The 13,892-nt window shown below is 38.0% G+C and overlaps 1 protein-coding gene across 5 annotated transcripts in view; it reads right to left on the bottom strand.

Moving 5' to 3' along the window:
* The window catches only part of M1AP (meiosis 1 associated protein), a 119,831-nt gene that overhangs the window by 14,413 nt on the left and 91,526 nt on the right, over nt 1–13,892 (bottom strand). For all 5 annotated transcript variants that reach the window (XM_072619881.1, XM_072619884.1, XM_072619883.1 and 2 more), the window contains exons 6-7: nt 11,685–11,858; nt 2,748–2,892 (exon numbers count right to left, since the gene is read on the bottom strand). In XM_072619881.1, the coding sequence (XP_072475982.1) occupies nt 2,748–2,892; nt 11,685–11,858 (319 nt within the window). The remainder of the gene's footprint in view (nt 1–2,747; nt 2,893–11,684; nt 11,859–13,892) is intronic.

Below are 13,892 nucleotides of genomic sequence, written 5' to 3' on the forward strand. Positions count from 1 at the left end.
GGGTGACACAGAGGATATAGGGCCAGACCTGAAATCAGGAAGATATGAGTTAAAATCTGGCCTCTGACTTATTCGCTGTAAGAAAGTCTGGGCAAGGCACTTAACCTTTCCCAGTCTCATCTGTAAAATGGGGATAAAAAGAGCCTCTACCTCCTGGGATAAAATGTGAGGATAAGATGAGATATGCATAAAGTGCTTGCAAACCTTAAAGGGCTACATGCATGCTAGCTATTCTTATGATTGTGTTGTGGTTTTTGTTACTGTACTAACTTCTATAACTGCCCTGATTGTTTATTTCACCATTTGTTCTGATAAATACGATTGCTTGCTATCTAGCAAGCTACTTCTAACTAGCATGACTAGAAGAAGGTAAGCCTGTAAGAGTAAGTTTTGGCTTCCTGGTCAAGGTAAGACTGCTTCCCAGAGTTACCAGGGTAAGGGACTGTCATTTTGGACCTCTAAAAGAGCCATATACTCCTGTTAACAATGGAGGTGTTGTATCTAGATGTAATTCTAGCCCAATATTCTCCTTGGAGATGGGACAGTGAAGGAGGCAGCATGAAGCCACAGCTGTCCTGGATGCTGCATACCCTCCACTGATAGGTCCTCCTCCTCCTTTCCACAATGCTGGAAATTGAAGCCCCCTGTGGAGAAGTAGGGTAGGACTTTCTAGATCCCTGGGCAAGTATCTCTACATAGGTCAGCCATGTTCATCCATCTTTCTCTGTTACAACATAAAAAGTTCCATCCCAAGTATCCAGTCAGGCAAGACTCCTGAGCTCCTTCACAGTATAGTACTTGTTTGCTCAGAATTCCATTCACACAGAAGTTTAAGGAAACAAAGTTACTGGACAAAGCAAGCACAATAAAGGGTTGGAGAGATACCCAAATGGTGTCATCCATATCGTAGCATACCATGCCCTGTTCTGAATAAGTCTGCCATCTGATGATTGGAAGGACAAATACATAAGTAACTATGATTGAAGGGAAAATGGGGTAAAATGTGTTTTCAACAAAATGCCCTGAGGAATCTGAGGAGAGAGATCACTTCCATCTCAGAGCAGTCAATGAGGGATTCAGAGAGGAAGCAGCATCTGAGCCTAGAAGACAGTGAGGTTAGGGAGGAAAGAGCTCTCTGCAGGGCCTGGGAGCAGCCTGAGAAAATGAGAGGGTGCATCGGGACAGAAGAAAGTCATCCAACTGGACTGGAACTTAGGACTACACTAAGATGGGTAAAATGAGATGAGCCAGATCATGAAGAGGCCTGAATGACAGTCAGAAATTGATGCTTTGTTTAATGGGCAATGGAAATCTATAGAATGACAGTAATATGGAAAAGATGAACTGATGGTAAGAGCTGACATCTATTTAGGGCTTTAGAATTTGCAAGGCACTTTGGGTATGTCATCTCCCTTGAAGTATGAGCTTCCTGGAGATGTCCAAGTAGAGGAGTGATAAGTGATCACCGCGGTTTGAAAGATTACGTAGGCTGCGTGTGTACAGTGAGGGTGGTATCCTAGAACTACACACATGGAAAGAGATACTCCCACAGGGAGAATATGCAGATACCACAGCTGGGTGATATACAGGCAGTTACCCTCCTCTTCTTTCTCCTCCCTGCCTCTCCCCCACTCCCAAATCTGAAAGTCAGGCCAATGGTCAATGATTGTTTTTCAGAGGAAATTTAAGGGGAAGAAATGCAAAGTGAAGTGATGGGGGACACTTCTCAATGACACCATCACTGCTAGTGGCACCATTCAATGCCCAGCGTTGGAGCCATTCTCTTTCCCCCTCCTTGACTCCACATTGTGTGGTTTCTTTCTTGAAACAACTTCCAGGGTCAGAGGATCATGGATTTAGTTCTGGAGGAAACCTATGAAATCACCTAGTCAAACACCATTGTTGCATAGACTGGGGAGAAATGACTTGTCTAAGGTCACACAGGCAGCAAGTAGAAGAGCTGAGCTCTCCTATGTATTCCTTCTCCAGTCTTCCCATTGAACCCTGATCTCCTGCCTGGATTAAGATTTTTAGAGATGACCAATGTTTCTGCTACTAAAATGAGAGTAAGAAGTCATTATGTAAAGGTCATAGCCATGTATATAAATGAAATTGCTTCTGCTCCCCCTTGCACTTCTCACCCTAGCCAGCTACATAAAAATGTCTTCTCTCGAAAACCTCTAGGCTAGTTCCATTAAGGGACTGACTCTTGAGGAGACTGGAGGGAAACAAAAACAACTTGAAGTGGGTTAGAAAGTTCCTTCATTTCATCAGCATTATAGAATTGGGATCTGGAAGAGACTTTAGAGACTAACTTGTACGATCCCCTCATGCAGATGAAGAAAGTGAGGCCCTGACTTGCTTAAGGTTACATAAAAGTGAAGATTCAAAGGCAGGTCCTCTGATTCCAGATCCAGTGCTCCTTCTACTCATTTTAAACAAGCTACTGTGCACCTCCCTTTGGTGCGTGTCAATCTCACAGCCTCCTCACCACTTGCTAGAGTCTGGAATCTTCATTTGATGCAGGATACTGCTTTGCACACCACCCCTGGCCTTGGCTCACTGTGTACCCTGACCTTACTCCTTCATACCCAAGACACACAGGCTTTCAGTGCTCCATTCCTAACCTTCCGGTTGGCAGGCAGAGATTGCCCTGTGGTCTACAGCCTACATGAAGACTGAATTACAGACTCATGAGTCTACACTGATGGGGGGTGGGGGGGTCTGGGGACACTCTGGTACCTTACTTGATCACCCGGAGTCTGTAACATGATGCTGTTGATTGGGGGGCCATCTGGTAGAATGAGCTGAAGCCTCCTCTGGGGCTCTCTGCCGTGCCAGGGAGGAGGGCCGGGTTAAGAAGCCGCTCTTGAAGATCACATTTCAGACACACTGCAATAAAACAGGCATCAGAGGGAAGGCTTGTGGGTCATGGCCTCCCTCAGGGCATGCAATTAGGAGACATTAACTGCCACCCATTCCTATTTCACAGTTCAAAGAACACACAAGCCAAGAGTTGGGTAGCAGGTTGGTGAGGGAGAGAAGAAACACTCGCTGTCTGAAGGCAGGACTCACTTGAGAGGAAGTGGAGGTCTGAATGACCCCGTGCAGCTATGGTGTCCTTGCTCTCCTGGCTTTAACAGCACGTTTACTTTGATGGGTAATGAGCTAGCACAGTGGGAACCCTGTATTGCTTTGGCACTTATGTGAGTGATCTGGATTTTTAATCCGTCTGTGGGGAGCACATCTTCTGTGCAAGAGGAAGCCAACACCATAACCTGCAGTGGGGCCCTTTGCCAATGGGGGTGGGGGGAGGGTCAACTGATGTCTACGTTCTCATAGTGGGCTCTTGTTGGAACAAAGAAGGGAAAACAAGGTCCTGAAATGCTTTGTTTTTAAACTGTTCCTGGCTAGAAGGTAGCCTGCCTATGACATGCCTAGAGACGAAAAGTCTTTAGGACTGGCCAAAAGAAAGGATCCAAAAGAAGGAGGATTGCTGTGTTCTCCTGAGGATGGGGATGGTCGTGATCTACCATGTTCTCAACATTTTTTTCTTCCATTTAAAAAATTTATTTGTAATATTTTTATTTTAACACATCACACAACTTTCCCCTGATCCCAGTGTCTTTTTAATTGTATTGCATGCCCCACAATCAGTAAAGCAAAACATTTAAAAAAGTGATTTAGACTGATTGTACATGCAATTTTATGTTAATAATTTTGTCTGTTAAAACATTGGGTATATGCTGTTTAAGTACTCACATTGTCCCATGTTTTTAATCTGAATTCTGTTGCTACTAAAAATGATCTTTATTTACACAGCTGTAGTAATTGTGTCTATTTTTCTTTGATTCTGCTTGGATCATGTTTCTTTGAATTCTTTTTTTGTCATTCATTGTGATGAAATAATATTTTCATAGTTATATACCATGACATAGTCAGTCATTTCTCAATAACTAGATATAAGTTTGTTTCCAATTCTGGCTACATTTGTAAACGGCACTACTAGAAATATCTTTTGGCAGATAGATTTTTTTTCTTGTTGTCCATCACCTCCTTGGAGGTGAAAACCTCAATGTTGACATCACTGGCACAAAGCTTATGAACAATTTTCTAACTTTTCTTGTGTAATTCTAAATGGTTTTCCATAATGGTTGGATAAATTCCCTGCTCCACTAGCAGTAAATTAATATGATGGGTGGAGGGGGGCCCAGAAAGAGAGTGTCATCTACCCTACCAATCCTGATTTTCTATCTTTTACTGTCTTTGCTAATTTGATGAATGAAAGGGCTACATTAGCTGCTTTAATTTTCATACTCTGATTGTTAGTGATTCTGAGCACTGTTTTATATGACTGTTGGTGGCATTACCTTAATTTTGAAACTCCTTAGGCTCGCTTCTCTGAGAATTTACCCGATTGCTAGCTACATAGAAAGAAATAGGAACTGAAAGGTTACAGTTGAATTGTCTGGAGCATCTGTCACAGGGGTCTTTTAAAAACAAAGTTATCTCTTCTAATCACTCCTGGTGAGTGGGAGAGTCAATATGCTTGCTGCGTGATACTGGGTACACTACAGGTATTTAATTTGAGAAAATAATTGTTAGGCATTGGACGTGGTGCACACTGAATCTTATCACAGAAAGTGGAATTGATTATATTTTAATAGACAGGACAGGATTTGTAATAGAGGTGGAGGCCATCCTTAAATGGGCTGTCTGAGTATAGGTAGAATGACAGCATATTAAAGCAAAAAATCCTAATTAGTAAAAAGTTAGAAGAAGAAGAATGAGAAGATATGGCATGCAACAGAAACAAATTAATCTCGAACTATTTAAGTAAGTAAATATAATGGAAAATGTGTACTAGAGAGAAGAAATGATACTGACATGTATTATATTTTTATATGAAACTTCAAGCAATGCAAATCAATTGTCATAACAAGGAGACCCCATTAGTGAACAACTGACTTACTGTCAACTGAGAGAGATGGAAGCCAGAGTAATACATATTTAAGATGTGTGGGGATATACATCTACATATATATGTGGGTATATATATATACATATATATACATATATATATACATATATAATATATATATTCACCTGTAAAATCTTCTGAAGGATGATGGTTAATTATGAACATTCTCAGCTGTGTTTGACTCTTTGTGATCCCATTTGGGTTTTTCTTGGCAAAAATACTGGAATGGTTTGCAATTTCCTTCTCTAGTTTATTTTACAGATGAGGAAACTGAGGCCAACAGGGCTAAGTGACTTGTCCAGGGTCACACAGCTAGAAAGTATCTGAGGTCAGATTTGAACTTAGGGAGATGAGTCTTCCTGACTCCAGGACCATTGTTCTACACATCGTGCCACTTAACTGACAAGACTGTTACATAAACAGTTTTTGAATATGAACCTTTCTCTAGTACTTTATGGTCTTAGGTTTATTAAAAATGAGGCAGCATGAGGTATTTCCTTCTAAGCCTTACTTATTTTATCTATTTCACTGTCAGAGCACTTAGTTTTTATATTTAATACCATAATCTTGATCATTAGTACTGTAATGGGAGATCACATTAAAGGCCAAACTCCTTCATTCCTATTTTTGTTTTCCTAAATATTTTTTGACCATTTACACTCCCATATGTCTTATTATTATTTTAAAAAATTCTCTAACATAGCCTTTTCGTCATTTGAAAGGCCTAGTGGCACGTCTACAGATCAGTTTGTGCAATATCATCTTTTCTACCACTGTATATCCCTGTAGCCTAGGCAAGACATTGATTATCTCTTGACTTTTTGCAATATGTATTATTGGAAGGGACATCCATACCACTGAAGCCACAACTTCCTTTGAATATTTAAGTTGCATTTATAAAAATAATCTGTGTCTTGGTAGGCTAGCAAAGATATTTAATACACATTTTATTGTCATTTTAAATTGTATTCCTATCTCATTTTCCTAGTTTTTCTTAGTAATATGTGGAAATAGTAATAGTTTTTTGTGAATTTATTTTATATCCTGCTACCTTACTAAGCTATTGATTTTCTCTTTTTGGTTTGTTCTCCAGGATTTTCTAAGTCAACCATGTTACATTAAGTTTTTCCTTTTCTCTATCAGATCCTCTTATTATGACTTTCCCTCCCTACTGTTTTATTTTTAAACAGTAGGGAAAGTAGGGCCCACCAGCCTTTGCAGTAAGTAACCCAAGTTCTATTTCCCCGTACCCAGACCAAACACAGACATGCTTTGCAGCAATATAATCTTTAAGTATATGTATGTCTATCTTTTGATTTTATATCATTTATATTTTCTATTGTACTTTTCCCCACACCTCCCACAAAGCCCTCCCTTATAATAAAGAATAAAAAATAAAGGAAAGAAACATCTATTAAGCACCAACTATGTGCCATTATCTTGTTTGATCCCCATAACAACCTTGAAAGGTGGTTACTATTACTTCCCCCATTTTACAGCTGAGGAGACTGAGACAAACAGAGGTTGTGAATTGTCCAGGGACACATAGCTAGTGTCAGAGGCCTGATTTAAACTCAGGTCTTCCTGATTACAGGCCCAGGCCTCTATCTACCGTGCTACCTAGCTGTCTCAGCAAAGATGACAACGGAAAAAGAAAGTTTAGAAAAACTAGCTTCTCCAAGTAAAGTCTGTTATATTCAGGGCTGCACACCTGTGGAGGCATCTTCTCATATCCTGTTTGAAGCCAATCTCAGTTATGTTTATTTCAGAATATTCAGCTTAGGTTTTGCTGTTGTTCTTTCCATTGTGAGTGTTGTTTTCCAGGTTCCTTTTGTATCAATTCATCCAAATCTTCTTATGCTTCTCTATATTCATCTTATTCAAGTTTCTTATAGTACAGTGATATTTAATTAGATTCATTTCCTAATCAATGAGAATCAACTTGTTTTTTCTTTTCTGATATGAACTGTGATCTGCACCTTTCAGTCATAGCTGTCTCAAGTAGTTTATTGTTTTTTTATTTCTTAATTCAATTTTATTTTAGTTTTGATTCTGGATTCTGTCTCTCCTACCTCCCCCTCTTGCACTCACCAAGAAGGCAAGAAAACCAAAATCCATTATAAATGTGTTGTCATGCAAAATACATTTCCTTATTAGCCATGTTCAAAAAATAAAGAAAAAGAAAGAGAAGAAATAATGCTTTAATCTGCACTCTGACTCCATCACTTCTGCATCTGGAGGTGGGCAGCATGTTTCATCATAAGTCCTTTGGATTTTTACTTGGTCACTGTATCTTTCAAAGTTGATTATCTTTATAGTATAGCTATTATAATATCAATTAGTCTCCAAGTTCTGCTCACTTCACTTAGCTTCAATTCATACAAGTCTTCCCAGGTTTGTTTTTTTTTCGAAACTGTCACCTTCATCAATTCTTACAGTATAATAGTATTCCATCACAATCATATACCACAACTGGTTCAACCATTCCCCAATTGATGGGTATCCCCTCAGTTTTCAGTTCTTTGCTACCACAAAAAGAGCTCCTGCAATTGTTTTTGTATATTTGGGTCACTTTCTTTTTTCTTTGTTCTCCTTGGGGCATAGACCCAGTAATGATATTGCCAGGTCAAAGGGTATGCACAGTTTAATAACTTTTTTGGGTGTAGTTCTAAACTGTTTTCCAGAACAGTTGGACTAATCCATAGCTCCACTAATAATGCATTAAAGTTTCATTTTCTCACATCCACTTCAGAATTTTTATTTTCATTTTTATCATCTTAACCAATCTGATGGGTATGAGATGAAACCTCAGGGTTGTTTTAATTTGCATTTTTTTCAATTATCATTATTTGGAGTATTTTTTAAAAAAAATATGGCCATTGATAGCTTGGATTTCTTCTTCTGAAAACTGCTTTTTCATAGACTTTGACCATTTATCATTTGGGGATTGGCTCTTTTTCTTGTAAATGTGACTCAGTTCCCTGTATATCTTAGAAATGAGACCTTTATCAGAGAAACTTGTTGCAAAGATTTTTCTGCCCAATTTTCTTTTAATTTTAGCTGCACTGTTTTGTTTCTGCAAAACTTTTTAAATTTTACGTAACCAAAATTACACATTTTCCTTCCTATGTACATCTGTCTCTCTTATCTTACAAGTAATTTCTTCCATGTTCCACTAATTTATTTATGATGTCACCTTTTATGCCCAAATCATGTAAAATGGGTATCTACTTGTAACATTCTAATTTTATGATTTAACTCCAGTTTACTCATTTCTGTTTTTGCCCACACCAAAACTAGATCCTGGGATTCTCTTTTTACTGATATAGTCTTAAAATTTTTTTCATTGATTTTTTCCTAGACATAACATACAAGAATGTGGTTTAAGAATCACTTTCGCTCCCCCACTTCTTACCTTTTTGTTTGGCTCACCTTTACTTGTGGCATTTAATTTCAAGAAAAATTATTTAATTTCTCCCAATACCTTCCCTTTAGTCTTGCTGCTGTTCAAATTCTGTTCCCCTTTCAAGAGATTCTTTCCTTAAATTCTTAGCCTTTGCTTTTTCAGTGAACTTTATATGAAAGTTATATAAAAGTTATGAAACACTTATTAGTCATGTAAACATTTAATGTGAAGTTAATCCTTCTTTGCATTCAATTCCAGATTACTTCACTTAAATTTAATCAATTTTATCAGTTTTTATATCAAAGGTTCTGCCTAGTTCTCAATATCTCATCAGAAAATGACTGAAGATTATATTATAAAAGGATCATTTTTCCTCAAGTTGGAATAGCCCTAATATTATAGGCTGATTTCCCTTGTTTTTCAATATATCACATTCTAGTCTCTTCTTTCATTTCTTGTCTTTGCACCATTTGAATAAGTGCATGTTGGCTGATTTGTAGCATGCTTCCTCTTGGCTGCTTTCAAAATTGTGATTTTCTCTTTGATTGCCAAATTCTGAAATCTGGTAACTCTATTTCTGTTAAACTCTCTGTATTGGCAGCCTATGGATTCTAATAGATTTGTTCTCTAAATTCTGGTTTCAATACTTCTGGGCAATTTCATAATATAAAGTTCAGGCTGTTAGCTTCTACGTATTTTTCTGAGACCCTTAATTCTCAGATGTACCTCTGTTGCTTTGGTCTGTAGAGACTGGTGTTCTCTTTGACATATTTCTGTCATCAACAGAAATTAAGATTTTGCTTTGGCCAGAAGAGGAATGAATATTTGAAGAAAAGGTGGATAACACAGAAAAGTCTGCTCACAGAACAGTGCAGGGTGAAAAAAGGTGAGTAGAGGGATAGGTGGGGGAATGAGTTCAGGTACAGGAGGAGGTAGAAGGGGAAATGGGTTTCACAACTATGTCTATTCTATCCTTTCCAGTGTGATGATCACTGACTATCATAGAGAAGACCTCCTGAAAAAAGCTAAAACAAAACAAAACAAAACAAAACAAAAATCAGAGTTAGGGAATCCTTTTTTCTCTTTGTGGTCTGTTACCATTTTATCATCTGGCATTAGAAGGCATTAGAAGTAGCCCTACCCCTAACAACTGGAAATTAAAAGGATGCCCATCCATTGGGAAATGGCTAAACAAGCCACGGTACATGATTGTGATAAATATTTTTGTGCTATAAGAAATGACAAGCGGGATGATTTCAGAAAGACCTGGAAAGACTTACATGAACTGATGCAAAGTGAAGTGAGTAGAATCAAGAAAACATTGTACACAGTACCAGCAATACTGAATGATGAAGAATTGTGACTGACTTAGCTATTCTCAGTAATACAATGATCCAAGACAATCCCAAAGGTCTAATGACAAAGAACTATCCACGTTGAGAGAAAAAACTGTTATTGTCTGAATACAGACTGAAACATTATTTTTCACTTTCTTTTTATTGGAGTCTTCTTGTACAAAATGACTAATATGAAAATGTTTTACATAATTACACATGTATAACCTATAATCTGATTGCTTACCATCTTGGGGAGGAAGGGATAGAATTTGGAACTCAAAACTTAAAAAAAAATCAAATGTTAAAGAATTGTTTTAACATGTAATTGGGGACAAAATAAAATATTATATGTTAAAATTAAAGAAAAAGGTAGTCCTACCCTTCTCTGCTCTTCACCTTTTTCTGAACAGAGCTCAATGTTTTTGTGTTGCCAGTACTTTTCTTTCTTTCTTTCTTTCTTTCTTTCTTTCTTTCTTTCTTTCTTTCTTTCTTTCTTTCTTTCTTTCTTTCTTTCTTTCTTTCTTTCTTTCTTTCTTTCTTTCTTTCTCTCTCTCTCTCTCTTTCTTTCTCTTCCTTCCTTCCTTTTCTTTTTTGCAGCCTTGGTTCATTCCAGGTTTTAGTCTTCTTGACAGTGTTCTTACAGGTTCATCCTACTTCTTTTATTCATCCTTCTGATTTTTGTGAATGTACTTCTAAATGAGCCAATCAAAGAACTTTCTGCAAATCCATAACTTTATCTTTGGACAACTCCTCCTTTTCCCCTAATCTGTGGTTGTGGATGGAATAGGACTAAACCTATTCATGGGTTCAGGGGGCTTCCAGGGAGTAAACTCCTTTCTCCAGTGAGAGGTATCTTCCCAGGAGACTGAGAGCTTAAGTGACTTGGCTAGAGTCACGCAGCCAATAAGCAGCAGAGCTGGAACTTGAGCAAATGTCTTCCTGATTTCAAAGGATGGCTCTCTATCCACTGCACCAAGCTGTCTCTACAATTTGTGATTTTATTATTAAAATTTTGTTTCTGAGAGCTTCATCTTTCCCAGTGGAATTTCTTTGAGAGTCTCTGGCCATGTGACGTAATCTTTTCTCTGAACTCTTTGAAATCTGCTCTTCTAAGGTTCAAGGTACAGGATCCTAGCCAGGGTTCCAGGCACAGAGGAGACAGTGGTCAGGGAGGAAACGACCCAAAGCAAGTTTCAGGCTCTGCCTACTTCCATGCTTGGTCACTGCCTACACAGTTCCTGTCATTTCCATATCACCAACTTCCTTGTTGCTCAGAATTAAGTCCAGAGAAGTAGTTCCCTTTGTTGCTTCCTCTCTCTGTTGAAACACGAAGTAGTCAGTGAGCCAAGTCCAGACTTCCTCAGATGCTCTGCTTTTAGCAGAAGAAATCTTCCAGCTGAAGCTTATAGGAGAGGAGGCACTACAAAATACATCTGTCTGTGCCACAGTACACTGAGGTCCTTCGCTAGATATAAAAACACTCGGTATTCCACAAACCCTACCAATGTTGGGGTTATATTTCAGCAACTGGAAATTGTTATTCACTGCCTAGCCTGTGCTTCATCAGTATGGTGCAGACTGATATTCAGAATGATGTTTCTGAAGCCCTACCAGTTTGTGACCCATATTATAAATATAAAAAAAGTTCATAGCAATTTAGTTAATTAAAATAATTAATGTTTCATTGTATAATAATAATTCATTTGTATAGCACTTTATGGTTATGAATTATTTTCTATATATTATCTCATTTTTGGATTATTTTCTTCATAAACCTGTTTAAGTTGGGAAGCCACCTAGGTGGTATACAGTAACTCTACTAATAATCAGAACTTTTGATGCACTAGCATCTCCCATCCCCAATCATGCCATTTGCTAGCCTTTCTCTTATACCTCTCACCCTGAATCCTACACTATTTCTATGGTAACCTTTCCTGTGGGCGTATGGGGGGTACTATACTTGGTTCTGATCTGGCACTGGAGACGCTGCTGAAACACTGTGAAGGAAGAAGGAGATGGAGATGCTCTTGGTCTGTCCCACTGTCCTGGAGCCAAGCTTTGAAGAAACTCTCTATGCTCACAGTGTCATTTTCGATGATCTGAAGTTCAATGTCAGTGCCCAGGACAGAACACTCTGCAAGAGACAGAAACAATTTCAAGTTCATTTCCTAAGTCTCCCACATAAGGTAACAGAAAACACTTAAATCAAAACACTGGCTGATTATGTGACTTAAGGAGACAAATGACCATTTAAAAAAATTTGTGAAGCTTCCCATATGCAACAATTAATCAACATATCTTTTTCTAAGACAGATGGTTCAGGAGGAAAAAGTGAGGCTGGTGACCTTGCACAACCTTCCCCACTGAAAACAATGTCAAGTGTGAGTCATGTCATCATTTCTCTGATGTCATGGTCTTCGAAAACAAAGGATGAACACAGCAACAACAACTATGTACCTAGCAAGGTTCAGGTAGAAAAAATTTTGTCAAGTAAATCAATAAGTATTTGTTAAGATACAGCTGTTTTGCTTGCTGGATTTTGCTCAAACCTTTCCTCGTTACAAGGGAGCAACTGATGGGTGGGTACACTGGAAAATAATTCTGATGTAAGAAAAGTTATCAGGAAAAAATGAGGGAAAAATCAATCTATTGAGCACCTAATTTGTTCCAGATATTTTGGAGGACTGCAAAAAGATAATTCTCTGTCCTTAAAGGTCTTATTATCTAGTTGGGAATCAGATATGACAGTTTCTAGTTAAATGCTAAATTGTGTAGTACAAGTTATAAATAATAAAGGAATTGACAGAAGTGTAGCAGATCACAAGGGCTGTAGCAGTCAGGGGATGTTTCATGGACAAGGTAGTACCACATTCATTCACTGAGTACCTACTATGTGTAGGTGTTGAATGGGATAAAAGGTTATTAAAATATGGATTCTGCCTTCAAGGTGATACTCCTATCAAGGTGATACACTCTTTTAGTCTCTCCATCTCATTCTCCACAATGACTATCCCAAACCTTTTACATTTTCCTCAAACCTTCAATCTCCTACAGGAGGAAAGGGATGGGAATAAGCATTATATAATGCTTAGTATGTGCCAGGCATGTTTTAAGCACTAACTTCTACCTCCTCCCCTACTGTTAGGAACAGCCTTAACCTTTTTACTTCATTAAGAAAACTGAACTAAAAAAGAAACTCTCCTCTGTTCTTCAAAAATTCATTACCAATTTTCTGCTTCTATTCCTGTTTGATTAATTCAAGTCACCAAGTCCTCAATGAACTACATCTCAAGACACTGAAATAAATGGTAGCTACAATTGCTGAATCATTGTTAGCTTTGAAAGATATGGAGGAAGAGAGAGGTGTTGCAGATCCAGAGAAGGACAAAGGTTGTTTTGATTTAAAAAAAAGAAAAGAAACCAGTAATAGAGAATGAAGATCATAACCTATAAGCCTATGAGTTTGAGTTGTATTTCTGGCAAAATTCCAGAATATATTTACTTCAGCTTTTTTCTTAATTAAGTTTACTTTAATTTCTAGTTGACCAGTAGTTATTTTCTCTCCCTCTCACATACCTCCAATCAGAAAAAGGAAAGAAAATCCTTGTAACAATATGCATTGTCAAGCAAAACAAGTAACTGTGTTATCCATGTCTAGAAATATATACTAGTAGGTCTGGTGAATGCTAGAAATATAGTTTGTCTAGATTTCAGCAAAGTACAGAGGTAGCAAATGACAAAGGATTTCAGATTCAATCCTCTAACTTTCCCCTACATGTTTGACCAAAGCTTCTTACATTATATGACAAAGATAAAGAAGAACTAGACATAGAAGGATTCAGAACTGGTTGAATGGCTGAAGAGTGGTCAATGATGGATCAATGTCACCTTGGAAGGCGATGTATAGTTGAATGCCTCAGTGATCTGTACTTGGTCTTGTGCTATTTAATATTTCCTTTTATCAGTGACTTGCATAAAGGCTTGGATAGTATGCTTATTAGATTTGCAACAACCGGGCTGATCAGGGGCATTCTTCAGTCAGCTTGATGAGTTTATAGGGAGATAAGCCTTTGGAACTTTTGACTTCATTTTCTTATAGAGGGGTGGATAGGTCTACTGATATCTCATTTAGAGGACAAAAGTTATCTGCTTGAGTTTCAGTGAATGG

The sequence above is a fragment of the Notamacropus eugenii genome, chromosome 6 (assembly GCF_028372415.1).
Source record: "Notamacropus eugenii isolate mMacEug1 chromosome 6, mMacEug1.pri_v2, whole genome shotgun sequence".
Taxonomy (NCBI): domain Eukaryota; kingdom Metazoa; phylum Chordata; class Mammalia; order Diprotodontia; family Macropodidae; genus Notamacropus; species Notamacropus eugenii.